This window comes from Penicillium oxalicum, chromosome II (assembly GCF_001723175.1).
Source record: "Penicillium oxalicum strain HP7-1 chromosome II, whole genome shotgun sequence".
NCBI lineage: Eukaryota > Fungi > Ascomycota > Eurotiomycetes > Eurotiales > Aspergillaceae > Penicillium > Penicillium oxalicum.
Window position 1 is genome coordinate 948373 of NC_064651.1, and position 12852 is coordinate 961224.

Here is a 12852-nt window from a genome sequence, read left to right on the forward strand (position 1 = left end):
CCCTTTTGAATGACGATGGGAGCCTGGAGAGTAGAGCCGCCAAGTAGCAAAATGCAAGCACCCAAGTATTTTGAGTCACACGGTGGCTTGGGTGGAGCGTGTCAATGCGTCCTTTGAAGAAGTAACTGAACTTTCAATATTCCAGACTCTAGGGTTGGAAACGGACTCGAACTATCTGGGACGGAAAGTGAACCAATCCGCGCAGGTGCTGCCTGAACCCACCTCAGGCCCCCGCCCTATTCGGGTAAAGTGCGGTCTTTGATGAAGATGCAGACAAGATGAGGGGAGTACAACTTGAGAGGCAGAGTTTCTGGGAAATCAAGTTGCACCCTCTCTTACCCAAACTAGTAGCAATCTCACTCCTATCAAAGAAGAGAAATCAAAATCCACCTACGTGGTCGTTCTCCTCTGTATACGGAATCAGGTCTTCAGGCCATCAACATCGACACCTGGCTGCGGGTCGGAGAATACATTCCATGCCGCCTTTTGAATGCCAAGCCAAGCATCACCTCCAAGCTGGCCTTCGTCTCCGGCCACATTGGCGACATTGCGACAACTCCTCTTGACCACCGTCACTCTTTCATTCTCTGCGGTCTGAATTACTAATAGCAATTGGGGCTTCAAATTTGCGCACGACTTCTCACCGTTCACTTATTTTTTTTTAAAAAAAAAGCTGATCAATCTCCTGATTATTCTCTCAATTCGCTTTTCTGCCCACCCTCATCATGACACGCGCACAGCAGACGCTCTCCGTCCTCCTCCTGGTCTCCTCCGTACGTCAAACTCGTGGATTGGACGCGCTATTCAACGGCGCTTGAATGAGTTATTTTGAAGGATCGCATTGCTGATCCTATCGGCGCAGTTCTACCTCTCGCTTTATCTCGGCCTGGTCCCCCTGAACGAGACCATCCAGACGGAAATCATCCCCGTGGTACGTTTATCTCGGTATTCCTTGGAGTATGCGCATCGATGGTATCGAAAATTGTCACTGATCCTCGATTCACTCCCTTTTCTTAAATGTACAGCTTCCCTTCTACGCCGTCATCGTGTTTGGATGCTACCTTCTCGGTCGCCTGGGTCTTGCCATCTTCACATTCAATGACGTCCCCGAAGCTCACGCCGAGCTGCAGAAGGAGATTGAGCTGGCCAAGGTTGACTTGCGCAAGGGCAATGTGGAGGTGGATTGAACCTTGACAAATGAAATTGCTTTGAGGGCGGGCGACTCGGAGGAGGAGGAGGCCGGACTGACAGCCGCGGCCGGTCGAACCTTGATAGCTCAGAGTATCGTGGTGCTTTTGCAAGATCCGCCTTTCTGAAGCATACAAAGCCTAGCAGCAGAGCGATCTGGAAGTCTGCACTTCCTTGCTTGGTGTCCGCGTATGCTTTCTTTCTAATTTTACCCAACGACCCGATACCTGGGAGGTCCCATCAACACAGTATTTTCGTCCCACGTACTTGGCAATCTTTGCTCGCAAGACCGGCGCCTGGCGCATTTCATAAACCCCCGCTCTTCGTGACGCCGAAGATACGAGTGATTTCTAAAGAGGCAGCAAATATGAAAGGACTTTTTTTTCTGGTTCATAAGGATATCGTAAAAATGAACATGTCCGGGGGTCTAGTACAGCGCCGGTGGAAAAAAGGAACGAGCGATCTCTTGCCCACACCAAAGTTGAGGCTCCAAGCGGCCACCCATAGTATCATCGCGCCTCGCAGAAAGGGAATGCAGTTCGCCAATGCCATCAAAATTTTGCTTTTAGATAATAGGATTCTCCTTAGCCAGAGCGTCGTGCTCAACAATATCCCTAAGAATTGAAGAATTATTAGCGGTTAATTCACATCGATTTGTGGCGCCCACAGTGCGGAAGGCTCATGGATGACATACTTAGCCTCCCAAGGATAGCAGATCCACACATCCTCAGTGGTGACAGAGGCGTGGTAACGGCCTCCCTCCATCATATCCGCGGGCAGAGTACCCTTCTTGGGCTTGTCCTTGTTCTAAACGAGAAACACACAAAGGTCGTCGGTCAGCAGTCAAGTTCTGAAGCACACTGGAAAAGAGTTTTTTTTTTTTTTTTTTTTTTGATTGCTTGCCGGCGGACGGGATCACTCACGTGGAGAACGTAGACGAAGAAGTTGGTCTTCTCGCCCTCACGGCCAAGCTGCTTCTGGGCCTCCTGGACGTCCTTCTCGAGTTCGCGCACGGCATACTCCAGAGTTGTGCGGGTGTCGTCAACCTCGTCGACAATCAGGATGTTCTTGCCAATCAGGTTGGCCATCTCCAACGAGCTCAGATCGAGCCACTGGGTGCGGGTCACCTTGGTGCCAATGGCCTCCTCGGCATCACCACGACCAAGATCCTCGTAGAGAGACAGACCGATAGCCTGGATGGGGATGTTGGGCTCGCCGGGGCTCTTGAGGAAAGAACTGGAGATCCAAGGTGGAAATATTAGTATACCGAACCAGAAGACTGGAGCATATACCGGGTCACCCGCGGAACCCCGGTCAAGTTGGGCGCGCGCCAGAGGATGCCATCCCCGTCAACGGCATGTGCGCGACTTGGGGAGCTGCAGGAGATTCCAAAACCTACCGCAGGATACGAGCAGGGACATAACCACCACCGCCAATGGCGATCATCAAGTTGGGACGGAACTGCTTCAGGATGGCATCGGCCGACTGCTGGCACAGCTTGTGCACCTGGTTGTAGGTGACGTAAAACTTCTGGACCATTTTGGCGGTGGTATGGAAATGTGTAAGTGGAAAGTTGGGGAGGAGGGGAGAAAAATGGGAGAAAAGCTCGACCGTATTGAACGCAAGAAACAGGCGTGGCAAGCGCAAGGAGATGAGAAAAAGCCGAGGAGGATCAGGAGTGTGGAGGTATTAAAAAGACAGAAATTTTTTCCCAAATGCGACCTTTTTTTTCCTCCCGCGCCCTTTTTTTTGGCTCTCTTTCTCTTTTTTTTTTTTTTTTTTGCTCTTTGGGTGCCTATCGCGTGGGCCGCGGGGTGGCGCTTATCTTTGGTGGGGGGGAACATCCTGGGACACTTTTTCCCCTACTTTTTCCCTTTCCGGCAAAGACTGAGACCCTAAATGAGGTTCTTTGACTCGAGAGTCTTGACTGGTCAACGGATTTGATCATTCGACAAAGTCTTTAGTTTGTCTCCCAAATAACTCGACAGAGGGAATGCACACTTCTTGCCCTCTTCGTGACTCCACCAGCCGTCTCGAAGTGTGTGTGAGAGCGGGCACTCCCGGCCTGCAGTACCGCCTAATATACGCCACCGGGTCATGCCAACGACCACCAGTCAAGAGTATGAGTATTCCACGAGCATACTGCAAGTCCATCTCACCAAAATCAAGCCTCTTTTTTGTTTTATCTGTCTCCTCCCAAGATGCAATCAAGTCATGTCGAATCTATCAGATTTTGGTATCTGCAATGGCTGCCCAGTACCTACGAGAGACCTGACCAGGCAAGACTTTCCACTGTACCCGACAATATGCTCGGCCAAGCCGCCCTTAAAAGGAAATCCACATTCGGACTCAACTTGCTTGAACGGGACGGATTCCGAATCTCTGCCGAAGCTGTAACAATAATAGAGAGGTTTTTTTTTCTAGGATCTACCTCGGTGTTTGATCAGTGACGTACCAAAACAATGTGGTATGTAAATTACATCTTCTCGTCTTTCATCGCGTGGAAAAACATGTTAGTCTACTTTACCGGACATGGCTCTTTCTTGTCTTTGTCGAAGGTAGGAATTTCCTTTCCAGATAAGCGGTGTAGTTTCGAATAGGGAGTGCAGTGAGGTGCATCCTGTTGATCGCGGAAGATCACCCTTTGATTGTCCGCACGTCTGCCTCCTGGAGGAAATACAGCGGGCAACATCCATCATCTCAACCACCCTACCCTAGACCCCGACATTCATGTAAATCCTCGAAGCTCATCAACACTGTCAATTGTCGGTTAATCTTTTCAGTAAACTTCACCAGAAATCGAATTTCAGAATCTGACGAATGATTTTTGATGGTCCTTCGAAGACATACGATTCCAAAAGCGAAGAACGTATCCCTCAACCCGTGTTAAACAAGAGAACCATCGAAATTCTGTTGAGATGCAAATGTGTCTGTGTCCACGATTTGCCCAAGCTCGAGTTGCCGCGGATATGAATCGATGTTGTTTCTGCAAACATCATCACTTCACCACCATACCACTTGGTAGGTTCGAAATTTGCAGCTCCCGAAAAAGCCCAACGCGCAGGCCACGCAGTTGTTCGGCCCAGAGTATGATCACGTGATATCACCAGCCCTTGAAGATGGAAGAGAAGATGAAACTGTACAGAGGCGGTGGCTCTGTTGAGTGGTTGCTAGCTAATCTACCCCAATTGATCCGAGTCTCCAATCGGTACTGTTCATACAACCCATGCAACGATTTCTATCAGACACACCAAGGTTGCAAGCCCTTACAGAGGATTCTTTGCTGCTTCTCCTTTTTATTCGTTTTGTATCTTTCTCACATACTCACAGGTCATCGCTACTAGGATTTTTCGTCGCTCCCTTCTTCCTACGCCTATATATAGCACAAAGGTGCCCGTGGTCGTACCTTCTTTGCAGTACCTCAGCTGAGACCTCTAAACCCGGTTCGTTGGACTGCCATACAATCTTTCAAAAGACTATCAACCATACCATTCAACTCTGTTACTCTTCGGTCCCGGAGTATAAATCCAAGCCGCGAATTATTTGGTGTCATCGTGTCATTAGAGAGAATTTTCAAAATGTAGTCGCTGTCATAGGGCTGATTGACGAAGACGTTATAGAATCCACCCAAGACGGTGCGAAAGACTTCCATAGGACTGGCTGCAGGACTCTCCGGGTTCTACTTGATTACAGACTGGTTGTCGCTGGCTTGATCAAGTGGCCACTGGCTTCAATGTTGTGTTTAGGCTCTTCTTGGTAAAGGTGCATCAGGGTCCTTTCCATGAGAGAAAAACTCGGATATGGAAAGACTGGAAAGGCCTCGCCCGCTGTTCAAACTACAGTTGTCGGCTGAAAGGCCTTGCAACGACTTCCGAAGTGGAAATGGGTGGAGTCTTCAAGAATAGACTCAGATTTGATCAAAGGCTTGGAGACAGCATGCTTCATTCGACCCGTAGAAAAGTCGTCAATATCTATTGCAATAGAGGAATAGGATACCGTGACTACTTGAGCCTCTCCAACTCAAATATCCACGCCTTTGATCTCATCTTTATTGAACCTTTCCCCTCGAATCCACGGACCAAATCTCCTCAATCACCCCTCTCCGATGTGCATAATACACATCATGCAAATTCACCGTCGGGTCGATATGACTCGGGATAATCTCCACGCGATCACCCACCGCCAGAGCTGGCACACTCCCTCCTTCATCCTCCCATTTCAACGAGCCCTGCTCGTCTCCAAACTCATGATATTTGTATCGTGAATCCCGGCACTCGGACATTCCACTATCCGTCGACAACGACTTCAATCCCGCATCGATGGTCACAGCCCGAGGACCCTGGACACTAATCACCGTCGACAAAATCGTCAGACTATTCGCGTAGAACGTACCCACCGCATCACGGTAATCAGTATCCATAAAGATAAACGACCCCGGTTGCAACTCAGTCACCCCGGGAACTGAAGCACAAGTCTCGGCCGTGCCGGTGCCTCCCGTGGTCACAACGTCCATACAAAACCCTGCTTGACGAAAAGCTTCAGCCGTCTCGGTAAGAATGCGCATCGATTCCAAACACTGTGCTTCTCGCTCCCGAGCATCATGCAAATGCTGCAGATGTCCTTCGTACCCCTGAACTCCCACAATCTTCAGCTGTTTCAACCCACCCACAAACCGAACCAACTTCATCGCCGCCTCCCCGGGTTTCACCCCAGTCCGATGCAATCCCACATCCACATCGATCAAAGTCAGAATCGGCTCCTCGATCCCCGACGACTCTAGGGCGTCGTTGATCGCCGCGGCGCCCGCTTCCGAATCCACCACGATTCGAATCTCGCGATACTTGTCAAACAACTCGACTAATCTTGCCACTTTGACGGGCCCCACGATCGGAGACGTGATGTGTAAATCGGTGAAGCCCGCGGCGGCAATGGCTTCAGCCTCGCTGACTTTGGCGACACAGCCGCCCTTTGCGCCGGCCTGGACTAGTTTGGCGGCTAGAATGGCGCTCTTGGTGGTTTTCAGATGGGGGCGAATGTCTCGGCCGGTGGGGAGCAGTTTGGTCATGAGTTTGTGGATGTTGGATTCCATGAGGTCGAGGTCGACGATCATGGATGGGGTGTCGATCTGGGCGATCAGATCGCCGATTTGTGGAGGCTTCATTGTTGAGAGTTGGGTCAGAAGGGACACCCAGCTCCTGGTGAGTACTAGTAGTACTAGTCGTAGGTGATGAGTCTCTGCGGGGAGTTCCCAGGCTGTTTGGAGTAGACACGAGAGTTTAAAAAAGAGTGGAAGTGGAAGTGAAGAGAGGGGTTAAAACGACATGTACAGAAGGAGAACTACTTAGTGTACTGTACTAGTCACACTCGTGAAGGAGCCATAAGCAGACGATCGGCATCAATCATACTAGACCAGGTTGTTTTCATCAATCGGCTCTTTGAAATCTTTTCAATCCCACGCTGTTCTTTAGTCCCTCCCCCTCATCTCCGATCTTTACCGATTCTGATTCGCAAGATGGGCACAGGTACAGAAGTAACCTTACAGGCAGCCCCGTAGCCCCCCACGGCCGCAAGTGGATTAACCCGCGACGCATTGGACTTTTTGTCCGACTATGCATCCAAGGTAGGAGAGCTGGAAGTCTCATTTGGCACAAGTAGGCGGCGATATCTACATGCAATGTGCTTAGACACACATAGTCTCCGTTTGCCACTTGAAAACTCCCCTTCACTAAGTTGACTAATGTAGTACGCATTGTTTCATCGCACTTTCTGCTCCTTCCCCATCTCATGCATTCGTCAATGTCCTCGAATGGCCAGGGGTCTCTCGCGAAGGAGCCCCCCTTCGCCGATGTGCATTGTAGTAATAACTAATGAGTGGTAAGGTATCTTGCAAAACGCCCCGGGCCGCACTGATCAACAAACAAGCGACCGGAACAAAAAACAAATGAAATGTACAAAATCTGCCCTTTAGAAAGGAGCAAATGCCAATTCGTATGCAAAAGCCAGGCTCATTTTGGCGTGCTGCAACATGTGGTCGAAGCTGAGGTACTTGATCAAATCATCCGTGCTGTGAATCTTCTTGTCCGAGTTCTCAAACTGAGATTCAATCACAAAAGCGGACGGGTAGCCGAAGCGGCTTGCAGAGGCGTGATCGGAGCAGGCATAGCCACACTTGGTCTCCACGTACGGCACGTCACAGTACTGCGGAAAGAATGTTAGCATCGTAAAGAGCACAAAAGGAGGAAGCAGGCCGAACTTGACCAAGGCGGAATAGATAGGCGAGATACTTACGGTAGTGATGACCTGCTTGATAAACTTGGTGAGACCCTGATCGACGTAGTCGACAATCACGCCCACCGACTCCTTCTGACCCGCGTCCAGAGTGCCCTGGACGTAGCCGGTCATGTCCTGTTGCAACATGGCCTTGACCTCACGTGAATCCTTCTTGTACTTAGAGTACACCGCTTGCGAGCCCAGTAGACCTCCCTCCTCTGCCGAGTACCAGTGGAACTCGATCGTGTTGGCCGCCTGGCCCGTCACGATGGTCTCGGACCGCAGCAGGGCCCTCAGAGTCTCGAGGATGGTCACCGTTCCACTGCCATCATCGTCCGCACCGGGAGCAGCCAAGATGGAGGGTAGGAACAGGTTGATGCTGTCCTGATGAGCGCCCAAGACCACCGTGTTGTTAGATTGGCCGGGAATGCGGGCAATGATGCTGAATTGGCCCCACGGGTGAGCAAAGCGCTCCACCGAAGCTCCGTGCTCGGTCGCCCCCGACTCTTGCACCACCGCGCTCACTTGGGAATATAACCACTCGGCGGACTGTCGGCCATAATCAGATTTGTAGTACCGGGTGTGGAAGGAGGTGAAGTGCTCGAGGTTCTTCTTCATGTTGTCCTTGTTGAGGTCTCCCGCGAGTGGACGGATTTCCTGCTCGTGTGACATTGCGCTGGGGTACTTGACCACACGCGACGTGTGTATGGCCCCGTAGGCCCCGGAATGGAACTCATCAGTGACATCGATGAAGTTGACGCCGTCCTGGAGGGAAAGAAAGATTGCGGTTAGTCCCGGTGGGGGGTCTGGTCACGACAGCAAAGGAATGGCGGTGCGCCGCTTCGCCTTTTCTGTAGAGGAGCGATCGTCATCACCCACCAGCTTCAGAGCCCATTTCTCCTCTTCGGTCACCCATCGAGTCTGGTAAGGCGCAAGCTCGATCAAATACTTGGTCTGTTGTGTGTTGTGTACAATGGAGGAACCCAGCGGCGCCTGTTGGGGAATGACGGCGGCCAAGGCGGTCGCACTCAGCGCCAGAGATGCGAGCAACTTCATCGTCCGGAGTGGCAGGATCGGCGTATAGTGTATACAAATGGAGTATAATGGTATGACACAAGATGATATAATAACCGTCAATTGAGAAGTTGCTAAGGAAGGAAAAGGCTCTCTACGGGGAGGGATGGCTGGTTTTGTAAAGACGCCCGAATGCAGCCCTTTGGTCAGGCACGGAAGGGACGGATTGGTTGATGAGTTGGAGATGGGGGCAGAGAAGAGGAGACAGCCCGGATTTATCACACACACGCGCCTTTGGGGGCCTCCAATTCAGGACCAGTGGCACTGTCAGCTCAAAGGGGACTAGACTGTGACTGGAGCTCCGACGGGGGCAGACCGATTCGATTCAATGCGGATTCTTCGACTTTTGAATGCTGGTATTCTCGTAAATCCTTGCTTACCGCGAACCATAAGCCTGTCTCGGTGCTCTTCATAGTGCTGACTGCTGAGTGCAATCGTGCAGAATGCATTAGTTCAGTGACCATACGGCATCCAGGAATGCTGATTCTACTGCAAGACGTCAACCGTCTTAAGCCTCGGTTGATGTGAGCTTCTACACACGCGGGTCTTATCACCCGACCGTTGACACACCCCTCAGACTGAGGCGTCAACTGACAGTAACCTCATAAACGACCGACCGTGCGAAGTAATACTGTTGAGCAGAATCCTGCGAGTCTCGACAACTGCATTCGGGAATTGTTATTATGGAGAGGACATGTATTATTGTACATAGCATCATCGATGGAGCGATCGTCCTCGCGGGGATAGTGGAGTCGCAAAGGCGCAAAGAGGAGAAGGGGCTTCTGTCCACCAGAGAGTGAGCGTGTGTGTAAGAGAGATTCCAGCACTCCGCTTTCTGCATGGGTGCTGGTCACGGTCCTTGAGAGGGAACCTTCTTTGTATCGAAGCTCCACCATGCGACCAGCGAGGAGGCACACAGTGGTAGATCCACCAAGGTCCGATCGGAGTCTCCAAAGCTGACTCAGAAAAGAGTTTGTGAGATCCAAAAAAGTCCAGCGCGAGAAGGGTGAGGAAGCCTCTGAAGTCAGTCGGGCTCAAGCCTGATTCCTGCCAGCGCCAGGCAAGAATGTAGACGTAATGCTTCGACTACTAATACTGAGCATGGTGATTCCTGTCCGCGCGGATTAACCTTGGCTTCCGTTGCGGGAGCAGGTTGATGACGATGGACCCAAAGTGGGAATGAGGGTAAGGGTTTGTGAGTGATCCAGTCAGGGTTCATCCATGGATCTCAGGTGACCGACCCCCTTCGCTTTGACGGTAGCAGGGCATTGGACCCTCGATTGACTAGATTGCTCGGAGAAGTATGACAATCTTCAGAGTAGACTGACCTCATAGTCTTGACCAACTCAGGTAGCGCTGCTCAATAATAGTGAGACTTTGAGTCTGGTACTTGTGATTTCATCGTGGACTTCTTCTCAGTATGGACCTCCCGTCGTGAGCAACAGAGTATTAGTACCGGTGACTCCTACTGAGTTATTCAGTACTGAAAACACTCGGACTGACTCGGCTTTCTGTGGAACATTTCGTCGTCGACTGACTCACCCACATGGTCCACTTCCCGCGAATCAGCGCCCGCGGCCAGTCCCGTGCAATCAGCACACGCAAAGAGGGGGACGCGCCTTTATCTCGTTATCGCGCATGTCCCCCCGATCGGTTCGATCCGTCCTTGGATCCATCATCCTGGAGATTCCGATTTCCTCCTCGCTCACGTCGAGTCATTCTGCTATTGCTCCCATTCTGGTACTTATCTTGGTCGCTTGCCCCTACGCCCCCCCCCCCCCGTGGACTCTCCAATTGATCATCTGGTCTTAATTGCAAGTGACCACGACAGGTCATCATCATGGCTATTCACCCCAGACTACACCCGGACGCCTCACAGGGCAGTCTGTCGCCACAGCAGACTTTGGCCATCTCCGCGTGGACCGAACAGGCGGTCGCCTCCTTGCAGGACCTCACCCTCGCCGAAAACGCCGTTCGAGCCGATCCGACAGCAACGCCCTCCCGAAGCACTCTGCGCGGGACGACGGTGTCTTTGTCCATTCCGATCGACGACCAGATCCCGGCGGCTTCGGCGGATCGCAACGGCGCAAGCGAGTCCCGTCCTCCAACGGTCAGCTTCCGGCGCCGCGAGCCTCTGCGTCGGGATAGTCTAAAGCGGCGTGAGGCTCTGCTCAAGGGAAAGGATGGAAGCCGTAGGCGACAACGCTGGGAAAATGGTATGCTCGCCCCATCTGCCCCGGATGCCAATCCTTTGGTTTCATTTCGCTGCTCTCGGAGATCCTGAGAGCCTCGCGCTCGTCATCCCGTGATCGATAAGGCATCATCGATAAGGACTCAAGAATGGCCATGCGTGACACGTGCGCGCGAGAAGCAGTCACGAGTTCTTGTGGACCTGGACTCTCCCATCTCCATACTGTCGCTGACCCATATCCATCTATGACGTGAAAAGACCGCCTGCTCAATAACCCGTGGGCTGAGCCTCCCTCGCCGCATGACTGGACCATCCAACCTACATATCCTCGCCATGACCCGATGCCATATTACCTCGCTCCGCTCTGGGACAAGCACTATGCGAAGATGGCGGATCATCACTCTGCTCGCAAGAACACCCATACTCCCGCAAAGCATCGGATCCCCAAAGACCTGCGTGTGAAGATCAAACATGCCCGTGCTGCGCGTGGCATGCTGCAAGATCTGGAGGATGATATCCGCCTGTTTATCCGTCAGTGGAATGATCGGCAGGTCTTCCTAGCCAGCGAAGGACTGGCCGATGTGTCCGAGACCGAGGTGGAAGATTCGGAGGATGAAATTGTTTTCGTCGGCCGGAATGGCCAGATGCATGATGCTCCAGAGCGACAGCTGAAACTCCAGCAGATGCGGGAGCAAATGAGTCAGCATCATGAGCGAGACGGGGAGAAGATGGTGTTTGAGAGTCTGGTCGAGGATCGATCTGCTGGCTTTGGGTGAGTCTTTGATCCCCTGATCTGTCCGCCTCCCTGCAGACGAGATGCGATTTGTCTTCCGTATGTTGTCGGTCAAATCCTAACCATGGCTCTTTTATCGTATCGTAGACGCTGGCTCGTTCACTCCATCGCCTCCTACTACGGCCTCCATACCTGGTCCGTCACCGTAGGAGAGCCGGCCCGCCGAGAGGCGTATGTGGGCTTCCGTCTTCCAGTCCCAGGAACTCGAGCTGGTCTTGTCACTCATCAAGCCTGTCTGGCCGAGGAGCTGATCAAGCCCGGAGAGGAACTCCCGCAGCCTCTGTATGCCCAGGTTTGAAGGTTGGACTGAGGCCTCATGCTATGTTTTTCTTTCTTTTTTTTTCCAATTTCGGCTTTTTTTTTCTTGGAGATGTGACATTCCTGTTCGACTCTTCACTCCTTTTTCCCTCTGGAAATGATTTATACGATAGTGGACATCCTGTTTGGGGATCAAGGGTCTATCTGATTAGACATTAGCCATGTAAATGGGGGTTTTAGGCTTACTTGTGTTTCAATTTTACACTCTCCCATATCGACCTTCTTTTTGGGTGAATCACAGCCATCGATCATGCTTCAAAATTCCCAAGTCTCCTTCGGGTTTGATCATGGGGTACATCATATGGACTTTCCTCACTCACTGCAATGTCGCTGTATCATGATCAGATCATAAAGAGGCTGACAATACCTTTCTATTCATGAATCGTATGAATACTATACTGAAGACCGCCACAATCTCGGCTTCTTAACGGCGACGGAGGTAAATTCGGGACCTACTTGACGGTATATTGGGGGCGAGACAGACCGAGGTGGTTCATCAAGTCAAGCACAGAGGCTCGCTGGAGTACTGAATACATGTAGTAGTACTGGTTCAATTTCCGGGCCCACAGAGCGAATATCCCTGAAGAGCCTGTTGCTCGATGATACCACGTGAGAACAGATGGCAGAATAAAACGCAGGTGATTTATTTAGGTCGGGCGGTATATTTGATTTCTTCAACATAATGCAGAAACTCAGGTCATTGCTGAACTCTCGCCCGAATAGGCAACTCGACTCTCCGTACGACTGAAAATACATCTTGACGGCGGGTTTTCACTTCATTGTTCTATCCATATGGATCCTACCTGACGAACGGGCCTTTCCTGGTCAACAGATGGCGGCGTTGATTTTCGGCAACCGCTATCATGAGCCAAACCCGGGAATTGCAGATACATCCGTCATGAATCCTCCCACGAACGTGATGATCCTCTAGATTACAAAATCGTCATCTTTGCGATCATATCCATTCCTCAAGAAATTATCATCATCCACAGCTAAAGTCGATCAATTCATGATTCGA

General features: G+C 51.4%; 5 protein-coding genes across 5 annotated transcripts; 2 read left to right on the top strand and 3 right to left on the bottom strand.

The window, feature by feature from the left end:
- Window positions 1–725: 725 nt before the first annotated feature.
- POX_b02223 (uncharacterized protein) lies at window positions 726–1187 on the top strand (the record flags this gene model as incomplete). Its single annotated transcript, XM_050111137.1, has 3 exons — window positions 726–773; window positions 863–931; window positions 1026–1187. 3 exons carry the CDS (start codon window positions 726–728, stop codon window positions 1185–1187), a joined length of 279 nt encoding a protein of 92 aa, XP_049971483.1.
- A 566-nt stretch (window positions 1188–1753) lies between these two features.
- On the bottom strand, window positions 1754–2727 carry POX_b02224 (Hypoxanthine-guanine phosphoribosyltransferase; the record flags this gene model as incomplete). The annotated part of the gene is made up of 4 exons (XM_050111138.1): window positions 1754–1802; window positions 1883–1995; window positions 2112–2424; window positions 2588–2727. The coding sequence occupies 4 exons, from the start codon at window positions 2725–2727 to the stop codon at window positions 1754–1756; spliced, it is 615 nt and encodes a 204-aa protein (XP_049971484.1).
- A 2509-nt stretch (window positions 2728–5236) lies between these two features.
- On the bottom strand, window positions 5237–6349 carry POX_b02225 (uncharacterized protein; the record flags this gene model as incomplete). Its single annotated transcript, XM_050111139.1, has 1 exon — window positions 5237–6349. One exon carries the CDS (start codon window positions 6347–6349, stop codon window positions 5237–5239), a length of 1113 nt encoding a protein of 370 aa, XP_049971485.1.
- An 803-nt stretch (window positions 6350–7152) lies between these two features.
- On the bottom strand, window positions 7153–8514 carry POX_b02226 (Leucine aminopeptidase 1; the record flags this gene model as incomplete). Its single annotated transcript, XM_050111140.1, has 2 exons — window positions 7153–8223; window positions 8338–8514. 2 exons carry the CDS (start codon window positions 8512–8514, stop codon window positions 7153–7155), a joined length of 1248 nt encoding a protein of 415 aa, XP_049971486.1.
- Window positions 8515–10372: 1858 nt separating this feature from the next.
- On the top strand, window positions 10373–11814 carry POX_b02227 (uncharacterized protein; the record flags this gene model as incomplete). The annotated part of the gene is made up of 3 exons (XM_050111141.1): window positions 10373–10748; window positions 10982–11495; window positions 11604–11814. The coding sequence occupies 3 exons, from the start codon at window positions 10373–10375 to the stop codon at window positions 11812–11814; spliced, it is 1101 nt and encodes a 366-aa protein (XP_049971487.1).
- Between the last annotated feature and the right edge of the window lie 1038 nt (window positions 11815–12852).